This window comes from Haliotis asinina, chromosome 6, assembly GCF_037392515.1.
Source record: "Haliotis asinina isolate JCU_RB_2024 chromosome 6, JCU_Hal_asi_v2, whole genome shotgun sequence".
NCBI classification, from domain to species: domain Eukaryota; kingdom Metazoa; phylum Mollusca; class Gastropoda; order Lepetellida; family Haliotidae; genus Haliotis; species Haliotis asinina.
The window spans coordinates 71426388-71451670 of record NC_090285.1 but is presented as its reverse complement, the minus strand read 5'-3'; the positions used below and the strand labels follow the sequence as shown (position 1 = coordinate 71451670).

The 25283-nt window shown below is 41.4% G+C and overlaps 1 protein-coding gene across 1 annotated transcript in view; it reads left to right on the top strand.

Annotated features, from left to right (window-relative positions):
- Nucleotides 1-4958: 4958 nt before the first annotated feature.
- Nucleotides 4959-25283, top strand: part of LOC137287105 (uncharacterized) — a 54306-nt gene continuing 33981 nt past the window's right edge. Inside the window, exons 1-5 of the mRNA XM_067819241.1 lie at nucleotides 4959-5154; nucleotides 5849-6148; nucleotides 6829-7185; nucleotides 7587-7676; nucleotides 16764-16857. Of these exons, the coding sequence (XP_067675342.1) occupies nucleotides 5100-5154; nucleotides 5849-6148; nucleotides 6829-7185; nucleotides 7587-7676; nucleotides 16764-16857 (896 nt within the window). The 5' untranslated portion in view covers nucleotides 4959-5099. The remainder of the gene's footprint in view (nucleotides 5155-5848; nucleotides 6149-6828; nucleotides 7186-7586; nucleotides 7677-16763; nucleotides 16858-25283) is intronic.

The following is a 25283-nucleotide window of genomic DNA, read 5'->3' as shown; positions in this document are numbered from 1 at the left end:
TGCCTTACGCCTTTAGCTACTCACACAAGCAAGAAAATGCATACACAGCATTAGCACTCTTTATCATACTGCCGAGAATAATTTCAGTGTGGGCTAACATCCGTCGAGAATCAAACTGTTTGACTCCAAATGTCCAGGATGAATTGTCACAATATCGCTCTTTTACGCAAGCGTATTAGGGCCACGGTGAATTTTTTTTTGATGTCCCTATCTCCTACGTAGGACATACTATCTCCTATGTATGACTTAGTACGTTCTACGTAGGAGATACTGTCTGCCACGTAGTACTAAATATATCCTTTTAAAGGTTCGGATTGTGAAGTGTGGTTATTAAATTGAGAAATGTTTGGTTATGCAGGACGTTAGATAGTAGAAAAGCACGTCAATTTATGACACTAACGCTAAGTTATTACACAGTGTTATTGTGTGCATGTGTGTGTGTGTGTGCATGTGTGTGTGTGTGTGTGTGTGTGTGTGTGTGTTACGTTTGGGTGACGTGGATCTTGCTCTAATTGCAGTTATGGGTATTCTCTCTCAGACACAGATGCACACACGTACACAAGCACTATATGTTATATGTGTATACATGATTACAACGAAGATGATTGATTGAAGTATGCGGCTACATTTACACTAGAGAGCATAAACTTTTGATGGGTAGTATACTTGAAGACAAGAGTCTAATGGCGAAGGAAACAGTAGATCTAGACACAGTAGAAATGAAACATATGACAGTAGACACCAGTGGTACAACACATAACTGTAGACACTAAACGTACATGAAACACATGACTGTAAACTCTAAAACAGTGATTGAAACAGTCAATAAGGAAATGGTTTCTGTGTCTGGGGAACTATGTTGACCATATCAGATTAATGTATATTAACATATATCGAGCATCTCCTACAGGAGATAATAAGTCCTACGTAGGAGCTAAGAGAAAAAACAATCACCGTGGCCCTAATACGCTTCCATAGCCATGTGGCTGTAGAATGTCTCCTTATGGCTCCTCATCGCCCTAATATGGCCCTGAATATGGCCCTAGTTGCCCCGAGTCTCACCGTGTGACGCCGACTGTGCATGATATCAGTATCCAGTATCTGGACCAGTATCCTTATGGTAAAATGTCAAGATCAGGCTGAATCATTTTATCGGGTTTCTTATAAGATCTGTTGTAAATTCTGGCAGCATGTTTATCTCTAGAAAATTTTTAAGGGTGTCTATAGATTGACTGCTATTGGGACAATGCATCATGGCTTTGACAGTTTAAAAAAGATATATTGTAAGCTTGTACAATTTAATGTGAATCCTTATACTTTACATGTCTCTTTAACACTTTTGGTTTTGAAATTATTGTGCTGTGACCTTACTCAACAATACCGCGGCTCCTTCCAGTGCATATATTTGTTCACCCGAGACTGACCGACAAAGAGAGTAGAGTCGGTGTCGCCATTTTATAGTAGTATGTCCAATACATCGTACAGTGTCCAACACATTGTACAGTTTGTGTTGTCACAGAAATACATAGAAATATCCAGTGCTATTAAAATATTATGTTTGTTGACTGGTTGATAAGATTTTGAATCACACATGATGCCCTTCAGTCACATGAAATCACCTATATTTAATTCAAGGCCTCTCCTAAATTTGGAGTATAAACCTTTCTCTGTAAATGATCAGAATATGTGACAGGTAGTGGCGACTTATGGGACACAGCAATCAAGTAGTCTACTGGTGCTGGAGCTTGGGCGACTGATGGAGAAGCAACAGGTGTTCACATCGCGAATAATGGTCGTCAACGGTCTAATTACGAAACCAAGCTGCAAATTGGTCAGCACCCGCTCCCTCGACCGTGACGGACAAAGGGACTGGGCTCCTGTCCACATCTGCAGAATTTTTTCACCCTAAACAGACAGGATGTCCGTCACATGCCGTCATTGAAAAATATCTATGGTATTCCTTGTCTGATTGTAACAAATTATCCCAGCAGTGTAGTTTTTTTTCTGATGCCGGGATGGCGTAGAATGAATAGCATGATCCAATTTCTTTTTTACCTCGATATTTATCATGTCATGTGAAAATATGATGTCTACAGGCACGTAGCAAGCCATTTGTTTTATGTAAGTCCGAAGGACTGCAAAGCTTTATATTCAGGGTTTGTCCTGCTGTCATAGCAAAAAACATACGTAAATTTTGGTAGCTATGGCAGCTACCCTGGATTATTATCTATGATAATAAAAACACACAGTTGATTTATTTGAATTCGTAAACTAAAAACACGGACTTTGCCTTAGGTAGAGAAATCTGAAAATGTTCTTACGCAAAAAACCTGAATACACCTATTTACCCAAGTACACAAGCAAATGCCTGTATGTATTCCTTATGTAACAACAAGTTGCGTAGGTATCCTCAAAACAGTTTCGGCCCATAAGTGTTTTCGGTCTGCATGCGAGACAATCTAACTCAGTACTTTTCGTTACACTCCACCACTGAGTCTAACAAAACCTTATGGGAGGTAGCGTCAGGTAACCCTTGAGATTGACCAATCAGAACACAGCTTACCAAATCGCGAAAGTGCACATTCGCACATACCTTTTGAACTTTTTATCTCGAAAAGGTTTGTACCCGAACGATTCCGAATGGTATTTAGCTTACGCTCGCTTCCGGGTGGTGCACACGGCTTACGTACAACCATGACAACAGTGAGTAAACAGTCACTGAAAATGGTGTTTTTTTCAATTTTCAAGGATGTCATCTTGCGGATATATTAGCTAATGGTAACCATGTCAACAGAAACCCCAAAGCGTATAAACTGCAAGTGAAATAATTGTGTTATATGCAGATTTTTTTGTGTGGAGAGATCTGTGTCAGTGACCTGAATATTTTGAAAGTCCCTCCGATCCCTAAATAGTAGCCGTTGTCTGATTGGTTAAATCTATTTAACGACCAGTCTCTCGTTTGATTGGACGGTCTCTGGTCGCTCAAAGGTTACCTGACGCGACCTTCTACTAGGTTTTGCTAGACTCGGTGATGGAGTGTAACGAAATACACTGAGACTGAGTTTACTTAGACTGCATGCGACACAGAGAGTACATCTTCCTTGCTGTAACTCGTGTTTGATGGGATAAACCTACACATGTTATTTGTCACCATTCACTTGATGATCATTTAATGAATTTATATTATAACAGGTTTCATTAGTGGTGACACCAGTCAGATTACTCGACAAAGGTTCCCATTTGGCATTTCTCCTATATGGTGTAAATACTCAAAATTATTAATTAAGGTCTGATGTGGCAAATATATTACATGTTATGTAATATGTGCATGTAACGGTTTATCAGCTGAGTTAGAAAAACAAACATCGATCAAAGATTAACCGATAACACAAGGATTGATTAATTACTTTTATATTCTACAGGTGATTTGTCAAAAGGGAGTGTGTGTAGATGTACTAATCTATACTGACTACACCCTGTGATAAAGTGGGAGTGTAAAAACAACATACTCCCTTCAAAGAATTAATCACCATTGCGTTGATTGATTGATTGATCACTCATTATTGGTTAACTAAATTACTTAAAATGGCTGACATCATACAATTAGTTGCCAGGTGTGCTCTCTTGGGTGACCAATGAGAGGTTTATCACTTTTTCACCAATGTGAAAGACATGAAACGATGTGTCACCTTTTCGCAAATTAGACTGTTATAAGACACACGACATAGAGCAGGATTATTTACCAGCTGCAGATGAATGGAATATCGTTCTTTTATGTGGATATTGATGGATACATTCCTGAACAAGGTAGTGATCTGACATTGTTGCTATACCATTAGTCTGTTTTAAATTCATTATTGTTTGCATTTTGTTTTAATTTATTTGCTGTAGCCTTCAAAAGAATCTATATGACAGAAAACACACACTAAATCGCACATAGGGCGTGTGTGAAACAGGATCCACATTGGCAGTCTATGCAATGTTTAAATGTTACAGTCTTGTTAGAAATTTACTACAAGCATAATCAGACCGCGCGTTCTGTTATTAATTTTCAAAATCATACACATATGACAATAAACTAATTTATGGTTATGAGACAAAATGTAAAGACGTGCATATGCTTCGTTATTTTTCCGTCCTAATTGGTTTTTACCATTTCTACCACTGGCAGATGATTAACTTTCAAAGTTGTTACGGTTGAGAATTCGCCGTGACAAACTTTTTAACAAATCCCCTTGTAAACCAGCAAAACAGAACAAAGACAAGTTGTTTACGTTCAAATAATATATTGTTAAAACAAGAGAGCGAGATATACAGAGTCACAAGTCAATATATATCAATGCTGATTACAAATACATTTCAAGAGAGACAAAAATACAATGTATCAAACTCACCAAAGTCTTGATGTGAGAGGGAACAGCTACGGCAAAATATAAACAAAGCGATCGGTGCGACAGCAGATAATGTGGATTCAGGATTTCAAGCGTGGCAGAGAAGTAAATCCAGCAGATAGGTATGAATATCAGTGAGAGTGTCCCCCTCCACACGGCAACCAGCGTATTTATATAAACTAAGTCACTTCCCGAAAGTTCGGGCACAAACCAACATCGTGAACACTGTAGAATGGTCTCGAAGCAGTATTCCGGAAGTGAAACATTGAAATCTAGGAGCAGGTAAATTCCGGAATGCCAGCATGCAAAAAGTGTTGACCAGATATTAAAACGAAATGTGACCCACAATATTTACTATCCAAAACACCAAACATTGTGACCCAATAATAATTAATACTGAATTAATACCAAATTAATAACAAAATACACAGGAAATACATACTCGTAACAAAGTGTTTCATTTGTTTTCTTAATACATTTGTAATGAAGTATACATAAGTATATGTAATGCAGCAGCAGAGGTCACGAACCAGTCACGAATTCTGGGCTATCATCCGGGTACTCACGGGGAAAAAAGCAGTAACAAAAGAAACAACCAGTCCAGTGCTCCTTTAACATTCCTTGAATTCCTCCTTCTAATGTGAACACTTCCGGGTTACACTGAAGAAGCCGCTTACTTCTTTAGGCTTCCAAACAGGAACAGAGATCATGTCGACATGGATGTGTCTAGCAGTTGTATCGTCTGTCCTCCCTGTGTCACTTGGTGAGTTCCCTGTCTGTCCACCCTGTGTCACTGGGTAAGTTCCGTCTGTCCTCCCTGTGTCACTGGAGTTCCGTCTGTCCTGTACAAGGATCAGTGTGTGGGTATGAGACTGGGAACAGTACTTCACCTACAGCATACCATGTCACAGTGAGACTTAGCTAAAGACCTTCACCTCTTAGTATCATTCTAAGCGTTAGTCTAAAGTTATTTTTAGATCCTGTCTCGTCCATCTCTTGTGTTGATCACTTTGTGTCAAGTTGGTTTTCATAATAGTTTGTTTGCCGATGAAGACCGGAATGTGGTATGGATAAGGCCGATATTATGCTGAAGTGACACATCACAAAGTAGTCTTTTGCTCCTTTTGTTTAGGTTATCATTTACTTTGATGAGCAGCATGCTTCGACGAGATAGAAAGCTACCCACAGATACCTGATGCAGTTCACGAGTAATTAACTGTACACATTCAATGTCCTTCAACAACTGTCTTGAATAATTGCTTATCTGGCATATTATCCCTTTCTCTCGACGTGTTAATAACATCTACCTGTCTACATGTAGGTCGTCCTGTACTTCCTGTACCAACTGTACCAGCCGATGCTGACTAAAACAAACGATGACGGTAGACTAATACTTGAGATGCCGTCCACACAAAACATTTCTCCTCCTTCATATTGATATTTATGTTTACATTCAGGTCAGACCCTCCGTACTGTGCAAACGTGTACCAACTCTACTTCGGAATCACTGAAGTTGACATGTGAGACAAGGGAGATAATCCATGTGGTCAGTGTGCAGTACCAGAACATGACGGGAAGTTGTGAGTCTCCAACTTATGGCGGCTGTGTGTTTCTCCAAGAGACCCAGGCTGACAGTCTGTACACAGAGTGTAACGGTGTGACTAGGTGTGACATGGAGGTGCACAAGTTCTGGATAGACACAATCTGTGGAGATACAACAAACTACAAAACTGTCATAACTTATGAATGTATAATCGGTAGGATTGCCCACGTCTGTGGAAGCAGTATTTAGTGTACTCTGTCCCGATATTACATGAATTGAAAATATGATGTACACCACCCCGCATGCTTTAGCGCTAACGTTAGATGTCACCTACACGTGTTTGTCACTGTATCTGCGGCAGTACTGTGTACAAAGCCGTCATATCCTATGAATGTATATCCGGTATGTGAGAACTGTTACACATGTGATATCGCGGGTTACACTTTCTCAGAGAAAGAACTGGATAATTTCCCACATTGTTAAACCAGTATTTGGAGTCCTTGGTCAGGATGCTCTACGAAAACGACATTTGGTGCACAATATCAACACCCCACAAAGATTTAAGCATTCATCTTACACGTGCAAGTTCATAAAACTGATAAGAGGATCTGATGTCCACGTGTCCCGTAGTCTGCAGTTTCTCTATTAGCAGTTTCACCAGACAGTGAAGGGTGCTGTTTCACATACTTTTTTTGAACTACTCTCTGTGGTTTTCGTCAATTCCACGCAAACAATGTTTGAACTACATCATCAATTTATCTATTATTCCTTTTATTTTGGACAGTGACTGTCAGAAACATAACAGACAAATGACAAAACGTGCAGCTTGGGCTGTTTCCAGCAGCAGGAAGGTTGATGTTTCTACAACATATTAATGCAGACGTTGTTTTCCAGACAACCCCATTGATGTCTGCGACAATGTGACACAACTCTCCAGACAGAATATCAACAGACTCTATCTGGCCTCGCCCAATTATCCACGTCTGAACATCGCATCTTCTGGCACGTGCTCATGTGATGTTACTGGTCATAACATGAGCGTGACTGTCCTTGAATACTTCTTCCTGCCGGTGGAGGGTGTGAGAGCCAATCTGACTGTGACCGGAGACACTTCCACTTGGGAGTCTTTTACAGCGGGGATGTTGGGGTACAACAGTTTAGTCATGAATAACACAGACAGTCTGAGGGTAGTCTTTGATGCAATCCCAACTTTAACAATGAAAAAGGAAATTATGTGGTTGAAAGTGGAAGGTAAGACTTTATTCCCAACATGTAAATCTTTTATAGTCACCAGCAAAAAGACAGGACGTTGTGTGGTTCAAGATAGAAGGTAATAAATCATAAATACATTAACGCAAAAATGTTACTATGCATAAGATATAAGCGCATAGAATATAGTTTAAAATAACACTAAATAATACTTCCTTTCCAATATGTAAATTTTCTATTGGCCATTTTGATTAACACGCCACTCTCAGACAGAGACATTGTAATGGTATCCGTGTGGTACACCTTGAATACTGACTAGACGAGATTTCGAGGTATTATCAGAAAACGAATGTTATACATATATGTGCAGTGATGTGTATGTTGTTTGATATATACACCATGAAGCCTTCTTACTTTCTGAGGGAACACATTGTTCTGTTTAGGTTCATCAGCAATACAAGTAGCATGTAATGGAAGTCCACCCCCGCCCTCCATCCTATCTGCTACCACACACCCGACAACCAACGACACAGGTCGGTATTGTCACGGATCTCTTGTAAGGTATATCTAGGGTACATAGATTTATGTAGATCTCTCGAATGTTATACATATATGTGCAGTGATGTGTATGTTGTTTGATATATACCCCGTGAAGCCTTCTTGCTTTCTGAGGAAACACAGGTAGGTATTGTCAAGGTATATCCAGGGTACATAGATTTATGCAGATCTGTTCAATAGATTAAACATGTTTACTTTGAAAAATTGTAGTTTATTCCTTTCACGTTTCTGTAGGTTTCTCTCCCAAAAACCTATCAGTAGTAAAATACATCGCACTGCACCATGTAGTTGATATTTGTATTGTGCACGTGGTTGAAGATAGAAGGTAATAAATAATAGATATATATTAAACAGAAAAGCATCTGTGCATAAGATATACATGTTATTGTATAGAATAAAGTCTAAAATAATACACTTTCAACGGACTTTGATTTCACGTATCGCGCGTGGCTCGTCCATTGTGTGTAAAATGACCTTACTCACTTTCTTGCATGCATTTAGACACATGAAATTCACATACCTGATATTGAAGATTAAACATTGGTTGATGACTGTTCTGTTTCAACCTATAATGCACGTACGTCATTGCCATGCATTGTAGAAAATCAGCAACCACTGACTAATCACACTGGGGTCACCGCCGGCTAATCGTTCGTTGTGGAGAAGGGTGTTGATGAATTCTGCTTGTGGTACTTTGGCATTCGTCGTTCGTGAGTGATATTTAAAGAGTAAAGGTCTTCGTATTTTATTTTTAATATAATTTAGTTGACAGATTGTAATTGGTGAGTGAAATGGAGTTACATGCTCGATGAAAAATCGCCCCGGCCAGCTGTTGCATGAGAGTGGGAAGCGTATTTTCTCTCGAACCAAATAATCTATCTGACATTTCACGTCCGTCTAAGATTATAGCAGGGGAAGGGTAACTGAATTATGTTGCTCCTCTTAAATTCCTATCGTAATTTTACAAAACCCGTGAACACGTCTTCACGTTGTAGATCGTTTCGATATCTGTTAATAGATTGTCAACTCTGTTACGAGAGTGTATTTTCTGTAAATCGTATTATTAATTAAGTAATAGTTATTATTGGGTCACAACCTTTAGTGTTTTAAGTGATAGTTATTATGGGTCACATTTCGTATCATTAATGTTCACTAATTTTAGTATTTTGGCAGCAGGCTTTAAGGAAGTGCTCTAGAGTTGCCTCCCTTAATTAATTGTTGACTTGCGGGAGGATGGCTTAGAGAATTCCACGTTGATGGTGATGGTCGCGAGTGCTCGAACTTTCAGGAACTGATGACTGAATGTATATATAAAGGCTAGTTGCCGTGTTGTCGACACGGAAGTACACACAGATTACTTGAGTATAAATAAAACTTCCTGACTCCGTCAACGCTTGATTTACATAACCGCTGCCTGACCGCGCGCTGTGTTACATTCTGCATAACTGTTTCTCATCCTCACATCAAGACTTCGGTGAGCTGTAGATTTGACTCATTTGTATTGTATATGAAACCTCTATTGTAAATCTCTGCATTTTGTTTTGTACCTTGCCTTTGTTTTGCTGAATACAAAATTACTGAAACTACTGTATACAGTATGTTTCCAGGGATGTACTGAGACATACCCAGAATATTCAGCACCTAATCTGCAGCAATTCTCAGTACAATGTTTCTGATCAAACACTCTGTACACGATCCTAAAATGACACAGTGACTGAAAATATGGATAACAATTTGTTTAATCATCCATTCCAATGTATTTTTCTATGTGTACTTTGTTGTGGAATCCTAATTTACAAACATCAACAATTCTGGACTTTATACCACAAAGATCCAAGATGCAGTCTACACCTGTACACAGAACCACCTTCCCGAAAAAGGAAACCTGTGATACAGAGGGTGCACAGTTATCTAACCAATCAATACAATTTGTCCCCAAACCAACATCCTACTAAGCACTACTTTGGCGCAGTCTTCAAACATTGTCACTTCTTCAAAAGGTGATGATTTCACAGAAATATTACATCAAATTTGTGTTAAATACATGTTTCAATATTCATTCAAGTAAGATGAATAGTCAACTGAGGATTGTGTAAATTATTATGTACTGAGACCGAATAATGCCGTACCAGGGCGTGACCAGGGCACCATTTGTTTTTTCAAATATCTCTGGATGTTGAAATAGCTTCTTCTCGCATAGTTTTCGTCTCGATCCACAAAGAGTAAGATATTTCAGTTCAACAAGGCCCCATGTCTTTCATGAAATTCCGAAATATTTAGGTCATGGTTTTATCGACACTCGTTTGGAATAATTTTGGTATTTTGGATATTACGTGATAGGCATCTGCTGACACTGTCCGTTTGAATAAAAAACTGTTGTTATTCCACAAATACTTTGCACTAAATTACAGATACTGTACTGCAGAGTATTCCTTCAGGTTGTGACTTTTCAATTTGAAAACATTCTTGAATGTGTAGCAAATTAAGAATATCTACGAGAGAAGGCAATAATATCCACCACATTGTTCCTTAATGTAATATGTTTTGCTAACCGAAATCAGATTGCCGTCAGATATGTTTACATTGTGTCACGGCTTTTTCGCCTGTCTCATGTCAGCTTTATGGTCTACCAACTCAATGCCCAGTATTGACTGAAAACGTTAAGCAAAATCAGTACTGTAGTTACAAGAATTGTCCGTGTTTATTGGTTTAGCGAAGTCTAAAACTGCTGTTTGTTGTCATCCAGTTGGTAATGATTTTGCACCTGTGCGAAAGTTTGGAAATTCGTGCAAATTCTCACCTTCGAGCAGACGTAGGTTTCGTGAAGGATGGTGTCGACATTTAACTCATCGTGAGGCCTATCGCAGTTCTTGTTCCAGCTCAGTCTGTTTTGTTTGAAGGTACATATCAAATCGCAGCAACATATAATAGACAGCCTGTGTGAAAAGCATAATTAGAAGCACTTCGCTTCAGAGGCATCATTTGAACCCGGAAATCAGTCTGACAAATCGACAAAACGCACCCGGACTGCTGATTGGCCAAAAACGCGCCAGTTTTGATTGACAGACTGGATCGGTCTATTCCTGACTTTAAGTCCAATCAGGTCCAAGGCTGTACGGAACCGACTGAGGGAGCACATCGTCCGCCTTCAACAGCATGCAGTATTTTGCTTTCAACGTCACCGACAGGCACGTCTTGCCTGGTGCAGTGGGCATCTACAGCACAAGAAGCAAGACTGGGATGGTGTTCTGTTTACTGACGACTCGAGATTTCAGGTGTATAGACGGTGAGGTCAACGGCATGCTGATGGTTTTTAACTTCGACAGTTTTGTAGCGAAGCGTTATGGTATGGGGGAGCATCACATTTCGTGATTGGACAGAACTTGTCATTGTCACTGGGCCGCGTGTGCGGCCGTTGATTTACGGACAGAGAGGACACTTCGGCCAGATAACGCCCGTCCACATGACGCTCGTATTGTGACAGGTTTCCCGAGACAGCAGAGTAGAATGGGATAGAATGGATCGACGTTTACGTCAAGTACAGAATCAGCAACTGAATTGCGACAAGCGTTGATTCAGACAGGGAGCAACATTTCCTACGCTTTGTTCAATGTCTGACTGGTTAAAATCTTTGCGCATAAAAAGAGTTCGGATGTTGGCAGCTTGGTTTTGTAATGATTTCTAATAACAGAAGACGCAAAGTACTTAGCAGAGATCAACTGAATATATTTATAGCTAAAATGGATAGACTTATCATGAAAACGACCGCTCGTTATCAGAAATGAGCGGTCCACTGTAACTTGATAACGCCCGCAAAATGCTTGACGACGGGCCATTATCAAGCCCGTTGTTAGGTGACGTCATAAGTAGCTCAGCTGTTGAAGTTCAATCACCTACGGCTCGAATGAACTTGGGTTCATTATTGACCATATATCTGGCTCACATTCGTCACATGTGCCTGTGCCATTATGCACTTTCCTGCTTGTGCCATCCATAACGATTGTGCCATAAATGACAACATACAGCAATGAAAATATCGACTTGAAGTCTAACGTTGTTGATCACTGAAAACAATGGCGGCTGGTAATATGAGCAAAGGTCAAGGTAGAATGTCGTCACTTTCAATAGTGACGTGATCTGTGTTGTTCTATGACGTGACTATATTTGTAAAATGTGTGTCAGTGACCTCCGTCGTTTTGTTGTTGGCAGTAAATGCTTCTAAACCGATGCCGCTGTTTTTATTATTCTTTTATAAAAAATTCTATTCATTTTAGCTATAATAAGGGTAACGCTATTTTTTCAGGGCATTATCATTTGCAGAAGCCCTCGGTCTTTTCAATTGCCCTCCTTCGTCGGGCAGTTAATGAAAGACCTCGGGCTTCTGCAAATGATAATGCCCTGAAAAATAGCGTTACCCTGATATTAGTACAGCTTACTCAACGGTCCAAGTGATGGAAACGTTTCTCAGATCGAAACAGTTCCGAGCCGACTCACATTTCTTATATATATATATAAGGAATGTAAGTCGACTCGGCACTGTGGAGAGAGAAAGAAGTATTTTATATATATTACCTATATACATACCTATGACGTGTGGTATGGTACGAGGTGTGATGCTGCTGCTGCTGCTACGGAAGAACCTAATCTTTGAAAGAGTTACATTTGTATCGATACTGTCGAAGTTACAGCTCTAAAGGCCGCTCGATAATAGGCTCTGGTTACCATTGCGGGTAAATATCAGTTGCTGTTAAACGTCCAGCCTCGTGTTTCCCAGCCAGTGATTTCACGTCACTTCAGGACAATGCTACAGATGTAAAACTGTGGTAACCTGGAAAGGTACACATGTTAACGTTTCTCCTGGCATACTGATGACACTGACACCTACGGTGGTAACAACATGTGACCTGGACAATACTTCTCTCTCTAACAAGCTATCTTTGCCAAACTATCAAATGCTCATAGAATCTGATTAACACGGCGTAGATATGGTTTACGTACTAGTGTGCCACGCTGAAACTCCACGTATGCGAGCTGTAGGTATGCTGCAAACAGTAACAGCACAACACACAGTCCTTATCTTTTAGTTACATCCGTGATACAAGTAAGATGCAATGGCAGTCCACCCCCGACGTCCACCACGGCGTCACTACAAGTGTGGTTCTTCAAGATAAGGGTCGGTGATATCAAATACCATCCCGTCTGTGGTTAGAACTGCCTGACTCGTGAAGATCTGGGGCTTCGTCGAGTTGTCATTATACATATTTCAAGTAGCAGACATAGAATTCTTAAATTTTGAGATAGCTGTTTCAGTCTATCTGCATTTCAGAGAGATAGAAAGAAAACATATGAGAGAGAGAGACAATAAGAAAGTATTCAAAAGAAAATATAGGAGAGAGAGACAAGAATAAAGTATTGAGATGACGAGCGACTTGGTTGGTACACCCGGTATAACAACGTCACGGAATGTTCAATGGTTGGTCGGAACATATTGTAGATGTGTCTGAGTGGAACTGGCCTACATTCTGTAGATGTGTGGAAATGGAGCCATGTTTAGCCACCCTACATTCTGTAGATGTGTTATAGTGTCTACTTCAGGACAGCCATGTCCAAATATTTCTACAGACCAAAAACTATGTGGCCAGGCTGTACGATATTTAGTTATTATTATTCAATCTGCAATCTTGAATGGAGCATCATACAGCAACCACCAAATGGACAACCTACAAGTTAAGGATGGAACAGGAAGATATGACAGACCAAGAAAGTAGGTATGTCTCTCCGACAGAGATCGTATAACGGCCATCAACATGGAGATCGTGTATTCATCCAGGAGCCACCGTATGAACATCTTCAACGTGGACATTGTTTACAAGACAGATCATTAGGACTTACTTATCTGTGTGTACTCAAATGACTGAGTGCAAGATAGACAATGTGTTATTGTTGCTAAGTGCAACCAGGTATGTTTGATCATAGACCAGTACATTACTACCTTCTTATGTCTATACCATATTGTATTTCGTGCACGTGAACATATAGATATAGAATGAAGTCAGAATAGGAATATTGAATTCTTTTGTCCAGATACCCATAACCACATTTTATCATGTGTCAATATTAAAGGGGCACTGATGCGGAGCGAATAATGTTTCTCGCCAACGGTCTAATTACGAAACCAAACTGCAAACTGGTCAGCGCCCTCTCCCTCGACCGTGACGGACAAAGGAACTGGGCTCCTGTCCATATTAGTAGAATTTCTTCGCCTAAACAGTCAGGAGACGGGATGCCAATCATATGCCATTATTTAAATATATCCATGGTATTCCTTGTCTGATCGTAACAAAATATCCCAGCAGTGTAGTTTTCTTTCGGATCGGATACTTGGATGGTATAGTGACTGATCCAATTTGATCCTATTTCTGCGTTTTTAACCTCGATATTAAATCGTGTTATGTGAAAATATGATGTCTACAGGCACGTAGCAAGCCATTTGTTTCAGTCCGAAAGATAGCAAAGCTTCATGTTTAGATAGTTTTGGGTGTTGGTTCAGCTGTGATAGCAAATATCATACGTAAATTTTGGTAGCTATGGTAGCTACCCTGGTTTATTTTTTATGGTAATAAAAACACACAGTTGATTTATTTGAATTCGTAAACTAAAAACGATGACTTTGGTAGAGAAATCTGAAAATCTTCTTACGTAAAACAACCAACTTATTACACCTACACCAAGTACACAGCAAATGCCCGTGTGTATTCCTTATGTAACGAAGTTCCGTTGGTATCCTCAAAACAGTTTCGCCCCATAAGTGTTTTCAGGCTGCATGCGACCCAGAGATTGTATCGTCCTTGCTGTAACTCGCGTTTGATGGTGTAAACCTACACGTGTTATTTGCCGTCATTCTCTGGATGGTCAGTAACTGAATTTATAACAGGTATAATTAGTAGTAACACCAATCAGGTTTACTCAACAAAAATTCCCATTTGGCATTTCTCCTGTCTGGAGTAAATACTCAACATTATAAATTAAGGTCTGTAATGGCAAATGTATTGTATGTTATGTAATATGTGCATGTAAGTGATGCAAGAGGGTTTATCAGCTGAGTTACAAAAACAAACATCGATCAAAGGATTAACCGATAACACACTGATTGATTAATTACTTTTATCTTCTACAGCGGATTTGTCAAAAGGCAGTTTGTGTAGATGTACTAATCTATACTGACAACACCCTGTCATGAAGTGCGAGTGTAAAAACAACATACTCCCTTCAAAGAATTAACCACCCTTTAAGGCACTAACAGCAAAGCAATATTCAGCATTTTAGAATTTTGAAGTCAGAGTAGGGTTGTTATTAATACTTCTTTATTGGGCATAGCACCCACAATATATGGACAAGCTCTGTCATGATCAACGACACAGGAATAGCCCCCATTGTAGGAGTATTATTATTTTTATATTGGGCATAGCACCCGCACTATATGGGCAAGCTCCGTCACAGACACGGGAAGAGCATCCACCATACTTAAAATGGCAACAGTACCCATAAGTACCGTCTGAGTCACGCGGTAAAGCAAGACTCCTGGTTTCAACTTTCTTAATGTGAAATATTTGCTGAGATGCTTATGTATATTTTTATGACACTAATCATTATCGCTTTTTGGTACTGAGCCTCGTCGCAAAACCAAACTCCTGATTTGAAGATACTTTCTCTGAAATAATCTGTCCGACGTGGTCAATACCTGAAAGTGAAATGTACATTGCAACGATCCTTTCTGTTCCATCCTTAACTTGTAGGTTGTCCATTAGGTGGTTGCTGTATGATGCTCCGTTCAAGATGGCAGTGTTGAGGGACCATCTTCGCTTGCAATCTCTTCGTTGTGATGTAGAACTTGGGGAATCATCCTTGATACGTGATGTTAATGGTAGGCACACAGAGAGGTTTCAAGATCGGGAGTAAGCTAAAACGTTACTCTACCCGGATTCTCCACCAATTGTCAACGCGCAGTATGTGGTCATCGGCTCGTGGTGAATTAGCTCATGATTTTGATGAATGAATCTGACAAATGAATACGTTGATGAAGACGAAGGCATACTTTAGTTGTTCAAACTTCTTTAGTTGGTTTCACAAGACATGACAAACAAGTATACATGAATGAGGTGAGCGCACTTCCAGTTCAACCACAGCACCTTTCCTGCGAGCAGCATAATCCTGCTCGCGGTCGTCCCTACAAAGACAGTCGGAATGATGGATGCCACACTCACATCTCACCTACAGTATAGATGTGAGCATACATATATATAGTTTTTAACAACAATAGACAGGCAAAGATTCAACAATGGACAGATATAGAAACAATAGCACTTCCCTCTACAGTTAATGTGATGACAGCCACAGCCAAGGGGATGACCAATAAAGGCCATAAACGTCTTATACATTAATTAATGGAAGTGACAAAGGGGAACAAGGTAGCTGACAAAACAATGTACTCTGCGGTAGTGATAAAGATCATGATTGCAGATTGAATAATAATAACTAAATATCGTATAGCCTGGCCACATAGTTTTTGGTCTGTAGAAATATTTGGACATGGCTGTCCTGAAGTAGACACTATAACAGATGTGTGGAAATGGAGCCATGTTTATCTGGCCTACATTTGTAGATGTGTCTAATTGGAGTTTAGCGGACCTACATCCTGTAACAATATCCGCGTCTTGTACAGACTACCTGTGATAATGTTGCTGTATTTCTTAAACATCGGCCAACACAGTACGGAGCTGATGTCTATATCATTCATCACTTTTGTAGCAGGTCAGTGCGATCTACCAAATCTTGTGCAATAGGTTTCCAAACTCTTTACAATGGTTGAGAGGTAGATGTGCCCCAATATTACTTGTAGATGAACGTGACTTTAAGCCTCTTTACGATACATCTCTAATTTTCTAATAACGAGTCCTTTCTTATGGGAATAAATGGGAAACACGTATTTTGTCGACCCATACTTTCGTACACATTTGGTTTTAGCTTGGTATAACTTTGACGTGTTTTGTTTCCTGACGTAGGTGACAGTGACGTTGCTTTGACGGTTGTGTCCGTTGTTTGTGGCGTGGCCATTTTGCTTCTACTGGCCATTGTAGTCGCAGTCTTACTGTACATGTGAGTACTACCATCGTCATTGTAGTCGGAGTCTCAATCTACTTGTGAGTACTACCATCGTCATTGTAGTCGCAGTCTTACTGTACATGTGAGTACTACCATCGTCATTGTAGTCGCACTCTTCCTCTACTTGTGAGTACTACCATCGTCATTGTAGTCGCACTCTTCCCTTACTTGTGAGTACTACCATCGTCATTGTAGTCGGAGTCTTACTCTACTTGTGAGGACTACCATCGTCATTGCAGTCGGAGTCTTCCTCTACTTGTGAGTACTACCATCGTCATTCTAGTTGCAGTCTTCCTCTACTTGTGAGTACTACCATCGTCATTGTATTCGCACTCTTCCCTTACTAGTGAGTACTACCATCGTCATTGTAGTCGGAGTCTTAGTCTACTTGTGAGTACTACCATCGTCATTGTAGTTGCAGTTTTCCTCTACTTGTGAGTACTACCATCGTCATTGTAGTCGCACTCTTCCTCTACTTGTGAGTACTACCATCGTCATTGTAGTCGCACTCTTCCTCTACTTGTGAGTACTACCATCGTCATTGTAGTTGCAGTCTTCCTCTACTTGTGCGTACTACCATCGTCATTGTAGTCGCAGTCTTCCTCTACTTGTGAGTACTACCATAGTCATTGTAGTTGCAGTTTTCCTCTACTTGTGAGTACTACCATCGTCATTGTAGTTGCAGTCTTCCTCTACTTGTGAGTACTACAACCGTCATTGTAGTCGCACTCTTCCTCACTTGTGAGTACTACCACCGTCATTGTAGTCGAACTCTTCCTCTACTTGTGAGCACTTCCATCGTGATTGTAGTCGCACTCTTCCTCTACTTGTGAGTGCTACCATCGTCATTGTAGTCGCACTCTTCCTCTACTTGTGAGTACTACCATCGTCATTGTAGTCGGAGTCTTCCTCTACTTGTGAGTACTACCATCGTCATTGTAGTCACAGTCTTCCTCTACTTGTGAGTACTACCATCGTCATTGTAGTCACAGTCTTCCTCTACTTGTGAGTACTACCATCGTCATTGTAGTCGCAGTCTTACTGTACATGTGAGTACTACCATCGTCATTGTAGTCGCACTCTTCCTCTACTTGTGAGTACTACCATCGTCATTGTAGTCGCAGTCTTACTGTACATGTGAGTACTACCATCGTCATTGTAGTCACAGTCTTCCTCTACTTGTGAGTACTACCATCGTCATTGTAGTCGCACTCTTCCTCTACTTGTGAGTACTACCATCGTCATTGTAGTCGCACTCTTCCTCTACTTGTGAGTACGACCATCGTCATTGTAGTCGCACTCTTCCTCTACTTGTGAGTACTACCATCGTCATTGTAGTCGGAGTCTTCCTCTACTTGTGAGTATTACCATCGTCATTGTAGTCGCACTCTTCCTCTACTTGTGAGTACGACCATCGTCATTGTAGTCGCAGTCTTCCTCTACTTGTGAGTACTACCATCGTCATTGTAGTCGCACTCTTCCTCTACTTGTGAGTACTACCATCGTCATTGTAGTCGGAGTCTTCCTCTACTTGTGAGTACTACCATCGTCATTGTAGTCGTAGTCTTCCTCTACTTGTGAGTACTACCATCGTCATTGTAGTTGCAGTCTTCCTCTACTTGTGAGTACTAGCATCGTCATTGTAGTCGCAGTCTTCCTCTACTTGTGAGTACTACCATCGTCATTGTAGTCGTAGTCTTCCTCTACTTGTGAGTGCTACCATCGTCATTGTAGTTGCAGTCTTCCTCTACTTGTGAGTACTAGCATCGTCATTGTAGTCTCACTCTTCCTCTACTTGTGAGTACTACCATCGTCATTGTAGTCGGAGTCTTCCTCTACTTGTGAGTACTACCATCGTCATTGTAGTTGCAGTCTTCCTCTACTTGTGAGTACTACCATCGTCACTGTAGTCGCACTCTTCCTCTACTTGTGAGTACTACCATCGTCATTGTAGTCGGAGTCTTACTCTACATGTGAGTACTTCCATCGTGATTGTAGTCACAGTCTCACTGTACATGTGAGTATTACCATCGTCATTGTAGTCGCACTCTTCCTCTACTTGTGAGTACTACCATCGTCATTGTAGTCGAAAATCTTCCTCTACTTGTGAGCACTACCATCGTGATTGTAGTCGCACTCTTCGTCTACTTGTGAGTACTACCATCGCCATTGTAGTCGCACTCTTCCTCTACTTGTGAGTACTACCATCGTCATTGTAGTCGGAGTCTTCCTCTACTTGTGAGTATTACCATCGTCATTGTAGTCGAACTCTTCCTCTACTTGTGAGTACTACCATCGTCATTGTAGTCGTAGTCTTCCTCTACTTGTGAGTACTACCATCGTCATTGTAATCGCAGTCTTCCTCTACTTGTGAGTACTACCATCGTCATTGTGGTTGCAGTCTTCCTCTACTTGTGAGTACTACCATCGTCATTGTAGTCGCAGTCTTACTGTACATGTGAGTACTACCATCGTCATTGTAGTCGCACTCTTCCTCTACTTGTGAGTACTACCATCGTCATTGTAGTCGCAGTCTTCCTCTGCTTGTGAGTACTACCATCGTCATTGTAGTTGCAGTCTTCCTCTACTTGTGAGTACTACCATCGTCATTGTAGTTGCAGTCATCCTCTACTTGTGAGTATTACCATCGTCATTGTAGTAGCACTCTTCCTCACTTGTGAGTACTACCACCGTCATTGTAGTCGAACTCTTCCTCTACTTGTGAGCACTACCATCGTCATTGTAGTTGCAGTCTTCCTCTACTTGTGAGTACTACCATCGTCATTGTAGTCGGAGTCCTACTCAACTTGTGAGTACTACCATCGTCATTGTAGTCGCACTCTTCCTCTACTTGTGAGTACGACCATCGTCATTGTAGTCGCACTCTTCCTCTACTTGTGAGTACTACCATCGTCATTGTAGTCGGAGTCTTCCTCCACATGTGAGTACTACCATCGTCATTGTAGTCGTAGTCTTCCTCTACTTGTGAGTACTACCATCGTCATTGTAGTTGCAGTCTTCCTCTACTTGTGAGTACTACAATCGTCATTGTAGTCGGAGTCTTCCTCTACTTGTGAGTACTACCATCGTCATTGTAGTTGCAGTCTTCCTCTACTTGTGAGTACTACAATCGTCATTGTAGTCGCACTCTTCCTCACTTGTGAGTACTACCACCGTCATTGTAGTCGAACTCTTCCTCTACTTGTGAGCACTTCCATCGTGATTGTAGTCGCACTCTTCCTCTACTTGTGAGTGCTACCATCGTCATTGTAGTCGCACTCTTCCTCTACTTGTGAGTACTACCATCGTCATTGTAGTCGGAGTCTTACTCTACATGTGAGTACTTCCATCGTGATTGTAGTCACAGTCTCACTGTACATGTGAGTATTACTATCGTCATTGTAGTCGCACTCTTCCTCTACTTGTGAGTACTACCATCGTCATTGTAGTCGGAGTCTTGCTCTACTTGTGAGTACTACCATCGTCATTGTAGTTGCAGTCTTCCTCTACTTGTGAGTACTACAGTCGTCATTGTAGTCGCACTCTTCCTCTACTTGTGAGTACTACCATCGTCATTGTAGTCGGAGTCTTACTCTACATGTGAGTACTTCCATCGTGATTGTAGTCACAGTCTCACTGTACATGTGAGTATTACCATCGTCATTGTAGTCGCACTCTTCCTCTACTTGTGAGTACTACCATCGTCATTGTAGTCGCACTCTTCCTCTACTTGTGAGTACTACCATCGTCATTGTAGTCGCACTCTTCCTCTACTTGTGAGTACTACCATCGTCATTGTAGTCGCAGTCTTCCTCTACTTGTGAGTATTACCATCGTCATTGTAGTCGCAGTCTTACTGTACATGTGAGTACTACCATCGTCATTGTAGTCGCACTCTTCCTCTACTTGTGAGTACTACAGTCGTCATTGTAGTCGCACTCTTCCTCACTTGTGAGTACTACCACCGTCATTGTAGTCGAACTCTTCCTCTACTTGTGAGTACTACCATCGTCATTGTAGTCGCACTCTTCCTCTACTTGTGAGTACTACCATCGTCATTGTAGTCGCACTCTTCCTCTACTTGTGAGTACTACCATCGTCATTGTAGTCGCACTCTTCCTCTACTTGTGAGTACTACCATCGTCATTGTAGTCGCACTCTTCCTCTACTTGTGAGTACTACCATCGTCATTGTAGTCGCAGTCTTCCTCTACTTGTGAGTATTACCATCGTCATTGTAGTCGCAGTCTTACTGTACATGTGAGTACTACCATCGTCATTGTAGTCGCACTCTTCCTCTACTTGTGAGTACTACCATCGTCATTGTAGTCGCACTCTTCCTCTACTTGTGAGTACTACCATCGTCATTGTAGTCGCACTCTTCCTCTACTTGTGAGTACGACCATCGTCATTGTAGTCGCACTCTTCCTCTACTTGTGAGTACTACCATCGTCATTGTAGTCGGAGTCTTCCTCTACTTGTGAGTATTACCATCGTCATTGTAGTCGCACTCTTCCTCTACTTGTGAGTACGACCATCGTCATTGTAGTCGGAGTCTTCCTCTACTTGTGAGTACTACCATCGTCATTGTAGTCGCACTCTTCCTCTACTTGTGAGTACTACCATCGTCATTGTAGTCGCACTCTTCCTCTACTTGTGAGTACTACCATCGTCATTGTAGTTGCAGTCTTCCTCTACTTGTGAGTACTACCATCGTCATTGTAGTCGCACTCTTCCTCTACTTGTGAGTACGACCATCGTCATTGTAGTCGCACTCTTCCTCTACTTGTGAGTACTACCATCGTCATTGTAGTCGGAGTCTTCCTCTACTTGTGAGTATTACCATCGTCATTGTAGTCGCACTCTTCCTCTACTTGTGAGTACGACCATCGTCATTGTAGTCGCAGTCTTACTGTACATGTGAGTACTACCATCGTCATTGTAGTCGCACTCTTCCTCTACTTGTGAGTACTACCATCGTCATTGTAGTCGCACTCTTCCTCTACTTGTGAGTACTACCATCGTCATTGTAGTCGCACTCTTCCTCTACTTGTGAGTACGACCATCGTCATTGTAGTCGCACTCTTCCTCTACTTGTGAGTACTACCATCGTCATTGTAGTCGGAGTCTTCCTCTACTTGTGAGTATTACCATCGTCATTGTAGTCGCACTCTTCCTCTACTTGTGAGTACGACCATCGTCATTGTAGTCGGAGTCTTCCTCTACTTGTGAGTACTACCATCGTCATTGTAGTCGCACTCTTCCTCTACTTGTGAGTACTACCATCGTCATTGTAGTCGCACTCTTCCTCTACTTGTGAGTACTACCATCGTCATTGTAGTTGCAGTCTTCCTCTACTTGTGAGTACTACAGTCGTCATTGTAGTCGCACTCTTCCTCACTTGTGAGTACTACCACCGTCATTGTAGTCGAACTCTTCCTCTACTTGTGAGTACTACCATCGTCATTGTAGTCGCACTCTTCCTCTACTTGTGAGTACTACCATCGTCATTGTAGTCGCACTCTTCCTCTACTTGTGAGTACTACCATCGTCATTGTAGTCGCACTCTTCCTCTACTTGTGAGTACTACCATCGTCATTGTAGTTGCAGTCTTCCTCTACTTGTGAGTACTACCATCGTCATTGTAGTCGCACTCTTCCTCTACTTGTGAGTACTACCATCGTCATTGTAGTCGCAGTCTTCCTCTACTTGTGAGTATTACCATCGTCATTGTAGTCGCAGTCTTACTGTACATGTGAGTACTACCATCGTCATTTTAGTCGCACTCTTTCTCTACTTGTGAGTACTACCATCGTCATTGTAGTCGCACTCTTCCTCTACTTGTGAGTACTACCATCGTCATTGTAGTCGCACTCTTCCTCTACTTGTGAGTACTACCATCGTCATTGTAGTCGCACTCTTCCTCTACTTGTGAGTACTACCATCGTCATTGTAGTCGGAGTCTTCCTCTACTTGTGAGTACTACCATCGTCATTGTAGTCGCACTCTTCCTCTACTTGTGAGTACGACCATCGTCATTGTAGTCGGAGTCTTCCTCTACTTGTGAGTACTACCATCGTCATTGTAGTCGTAGTCTTCCTCTACTTGTGAGTACTACCATCGTCATTGTAGTTGCAGTCTTCCTCTACTTGTGAGTACTACCATCGTCATTGTAGTCGGAGTCTTCCTCTACTTGTGAGTACTACCATCGTCATTGTAGTTGAAGTCTTCCTCTACTTGTGAGTACTACCATCGTCATTGTAGTCTCACTCTTCCTATACTTGTGAGTACTACCATCGTCATTGTAGTCGCACTCTTCCTCTACTTGTGAGTACGACCATCGTCATTGTAGTCGCACTCTTCCTCTACTTGTGAGTACTACCATCGTCATTGTAGTCGCACTCTTCCTCTACTTGTGAGTACTACCATCGTCATTGTAGTCGCACTCTTCCTCTACTTGTGAGTACTACCATCGTCATTGTAGTCGGAGTCTTCCTCTACTTGTGAGTACTACCATCGTCATTGTAGTCGTAGTCTCTCTCTACTTGTGAGTATTACCATCGTCATTGTAGTTGCAGTCTTCCTCTACTTGTGAGTACTACCATCGTCATTGTAGTCGCACTCTTCCTCTACTTGTGAGTACTACCATCGTCATTGTAGTTGCAGTCTTCCTCTACTTGAAAGTACTACCATCGTCATTGTAGTCGCACTCTTCCTCTACTTGTGAGTACTACCATCGTCATTGTAGTCGGAGTCTTCCTCTACTTGTGAGTACTACCATCGTCCTTGTAGTTGCAGTCTTCCTCTACTTGTGAGTACTACCATCGTCATTGTAGTCGCACTCTTCCTCTACTTCTGAGTACTACCATCGTCATTGTAGTCGGAGTCTTACTCTACATGTGAGTACTTCCATCGTGATTGTAGTCACAGTCTCACTGTACATGTGAGTATTACTATCGTCATTGTAGTCGCACTCTTCCTCTACTTGTGAGTACTACCATCGTCATTGTAGTCGGAGTCTTGCTCTACTTGTGAGTACTACCATTGTCATTGTAGTTGCAGTCTTCCTCTACTTGTGAGTACTACAATCGTCATTGTAGTCGCACTCTTCCTCACTTGTGAGTACTACCACCGTCATTGTAGTCGAACTCTTCCTCTACTTGTGAGCACTTCTATCGTGATTGTAGTCGCACTCTTCCTCTACTTGTGAGTGCTACCATCGGCATTGTAGTCGCACTCTTCCTCTACTTGTGAGTACTACCATCGTCATTGTAGTCGGAGTCTTCCTCTACTTGTGAGTATTACCATCGTCATTGTAGTCGCACTCTTCCTCTACTTGTGAGTACTACCATCGTCATTGTAGTCGCACTCTTCCTCTACTTGTGAGTACTACCATCGTCATTGTAATCGCAGTCTTCCTCTACTTGTGAGTACTACCATCGTCATTGTGGTTGCAGTCTTCCTCTACTTGTGAGTACTACCATCGTCATTGTAGTCGGTGTCGCACTCTACTTGTGAGTACTTCCATCGTGATTGTAGTCGCAGTCTTACTGTACATGTGAGTACTACCATCGTCATTGTAGTCGCACTCTTCCTCTACTTGTGAGTACTACCATCGTCATTGTAGTCGCACTCTTCCTCTACTTGTGAGTACTACCATCGTCATTGTAGTTGCAGTCTTCCTCTACTTGTGAGTACTACCATCGTCATTGTAGTCGCACTCTTCCTCTACTTGTGAGTACTACCATCGTCATTGTAGTCGCACTCTTCCTCACTTGTGAGTACTACCACCGTCATTGTAGTCGCACTCTTCCTCTACTTGTGAGTACTACCATCGTCATTGTAGTTGCAGTCTTCCTCTACTTGTGAGTACTACAATCGTCATTGTAGTCGTTGTCTTCCTCTACTTGTGAGTACTACCATCGTCATTGTAGTCGCACTCTTCCTCTACTTGTGAGTACTACCATCGTCATTGTAGTTGCAGTCTTCCTCTACTTGTGAGTACTACCATCGTCATTGTAGTCGCAGTCTTCCTCTACTTGTGAGTACTACCATCGTCATTGTAGTCGCAGTCTTACTGTACATGTGAGTACTACCATCGTTATTGTAGTCGCACTCTTCCTCTACTTGTGAGTACTACCATCGTGATTGTAATCGCACTCTTCCTCTACTTGTGAGTACTACCATCGTCATTGTAGTCGCACTCTTCCTCTACTTGTGAGTACTACCATCGTCATTGTAGTCGCACTCTTCCTCTACTTGTGAGTACTACCATCGTCATTGTAGTCGCACTCTTCCTCTACTTGTGAGTACTACCATCGTCATTGTAGTCGGAGTCTTCCTCTACTTGTGAGTACTACCATCGTCATTGTGGTCGTAGTCTTCCTCTACTTGTAAGTACTACCATCGTCATTGTAGTCG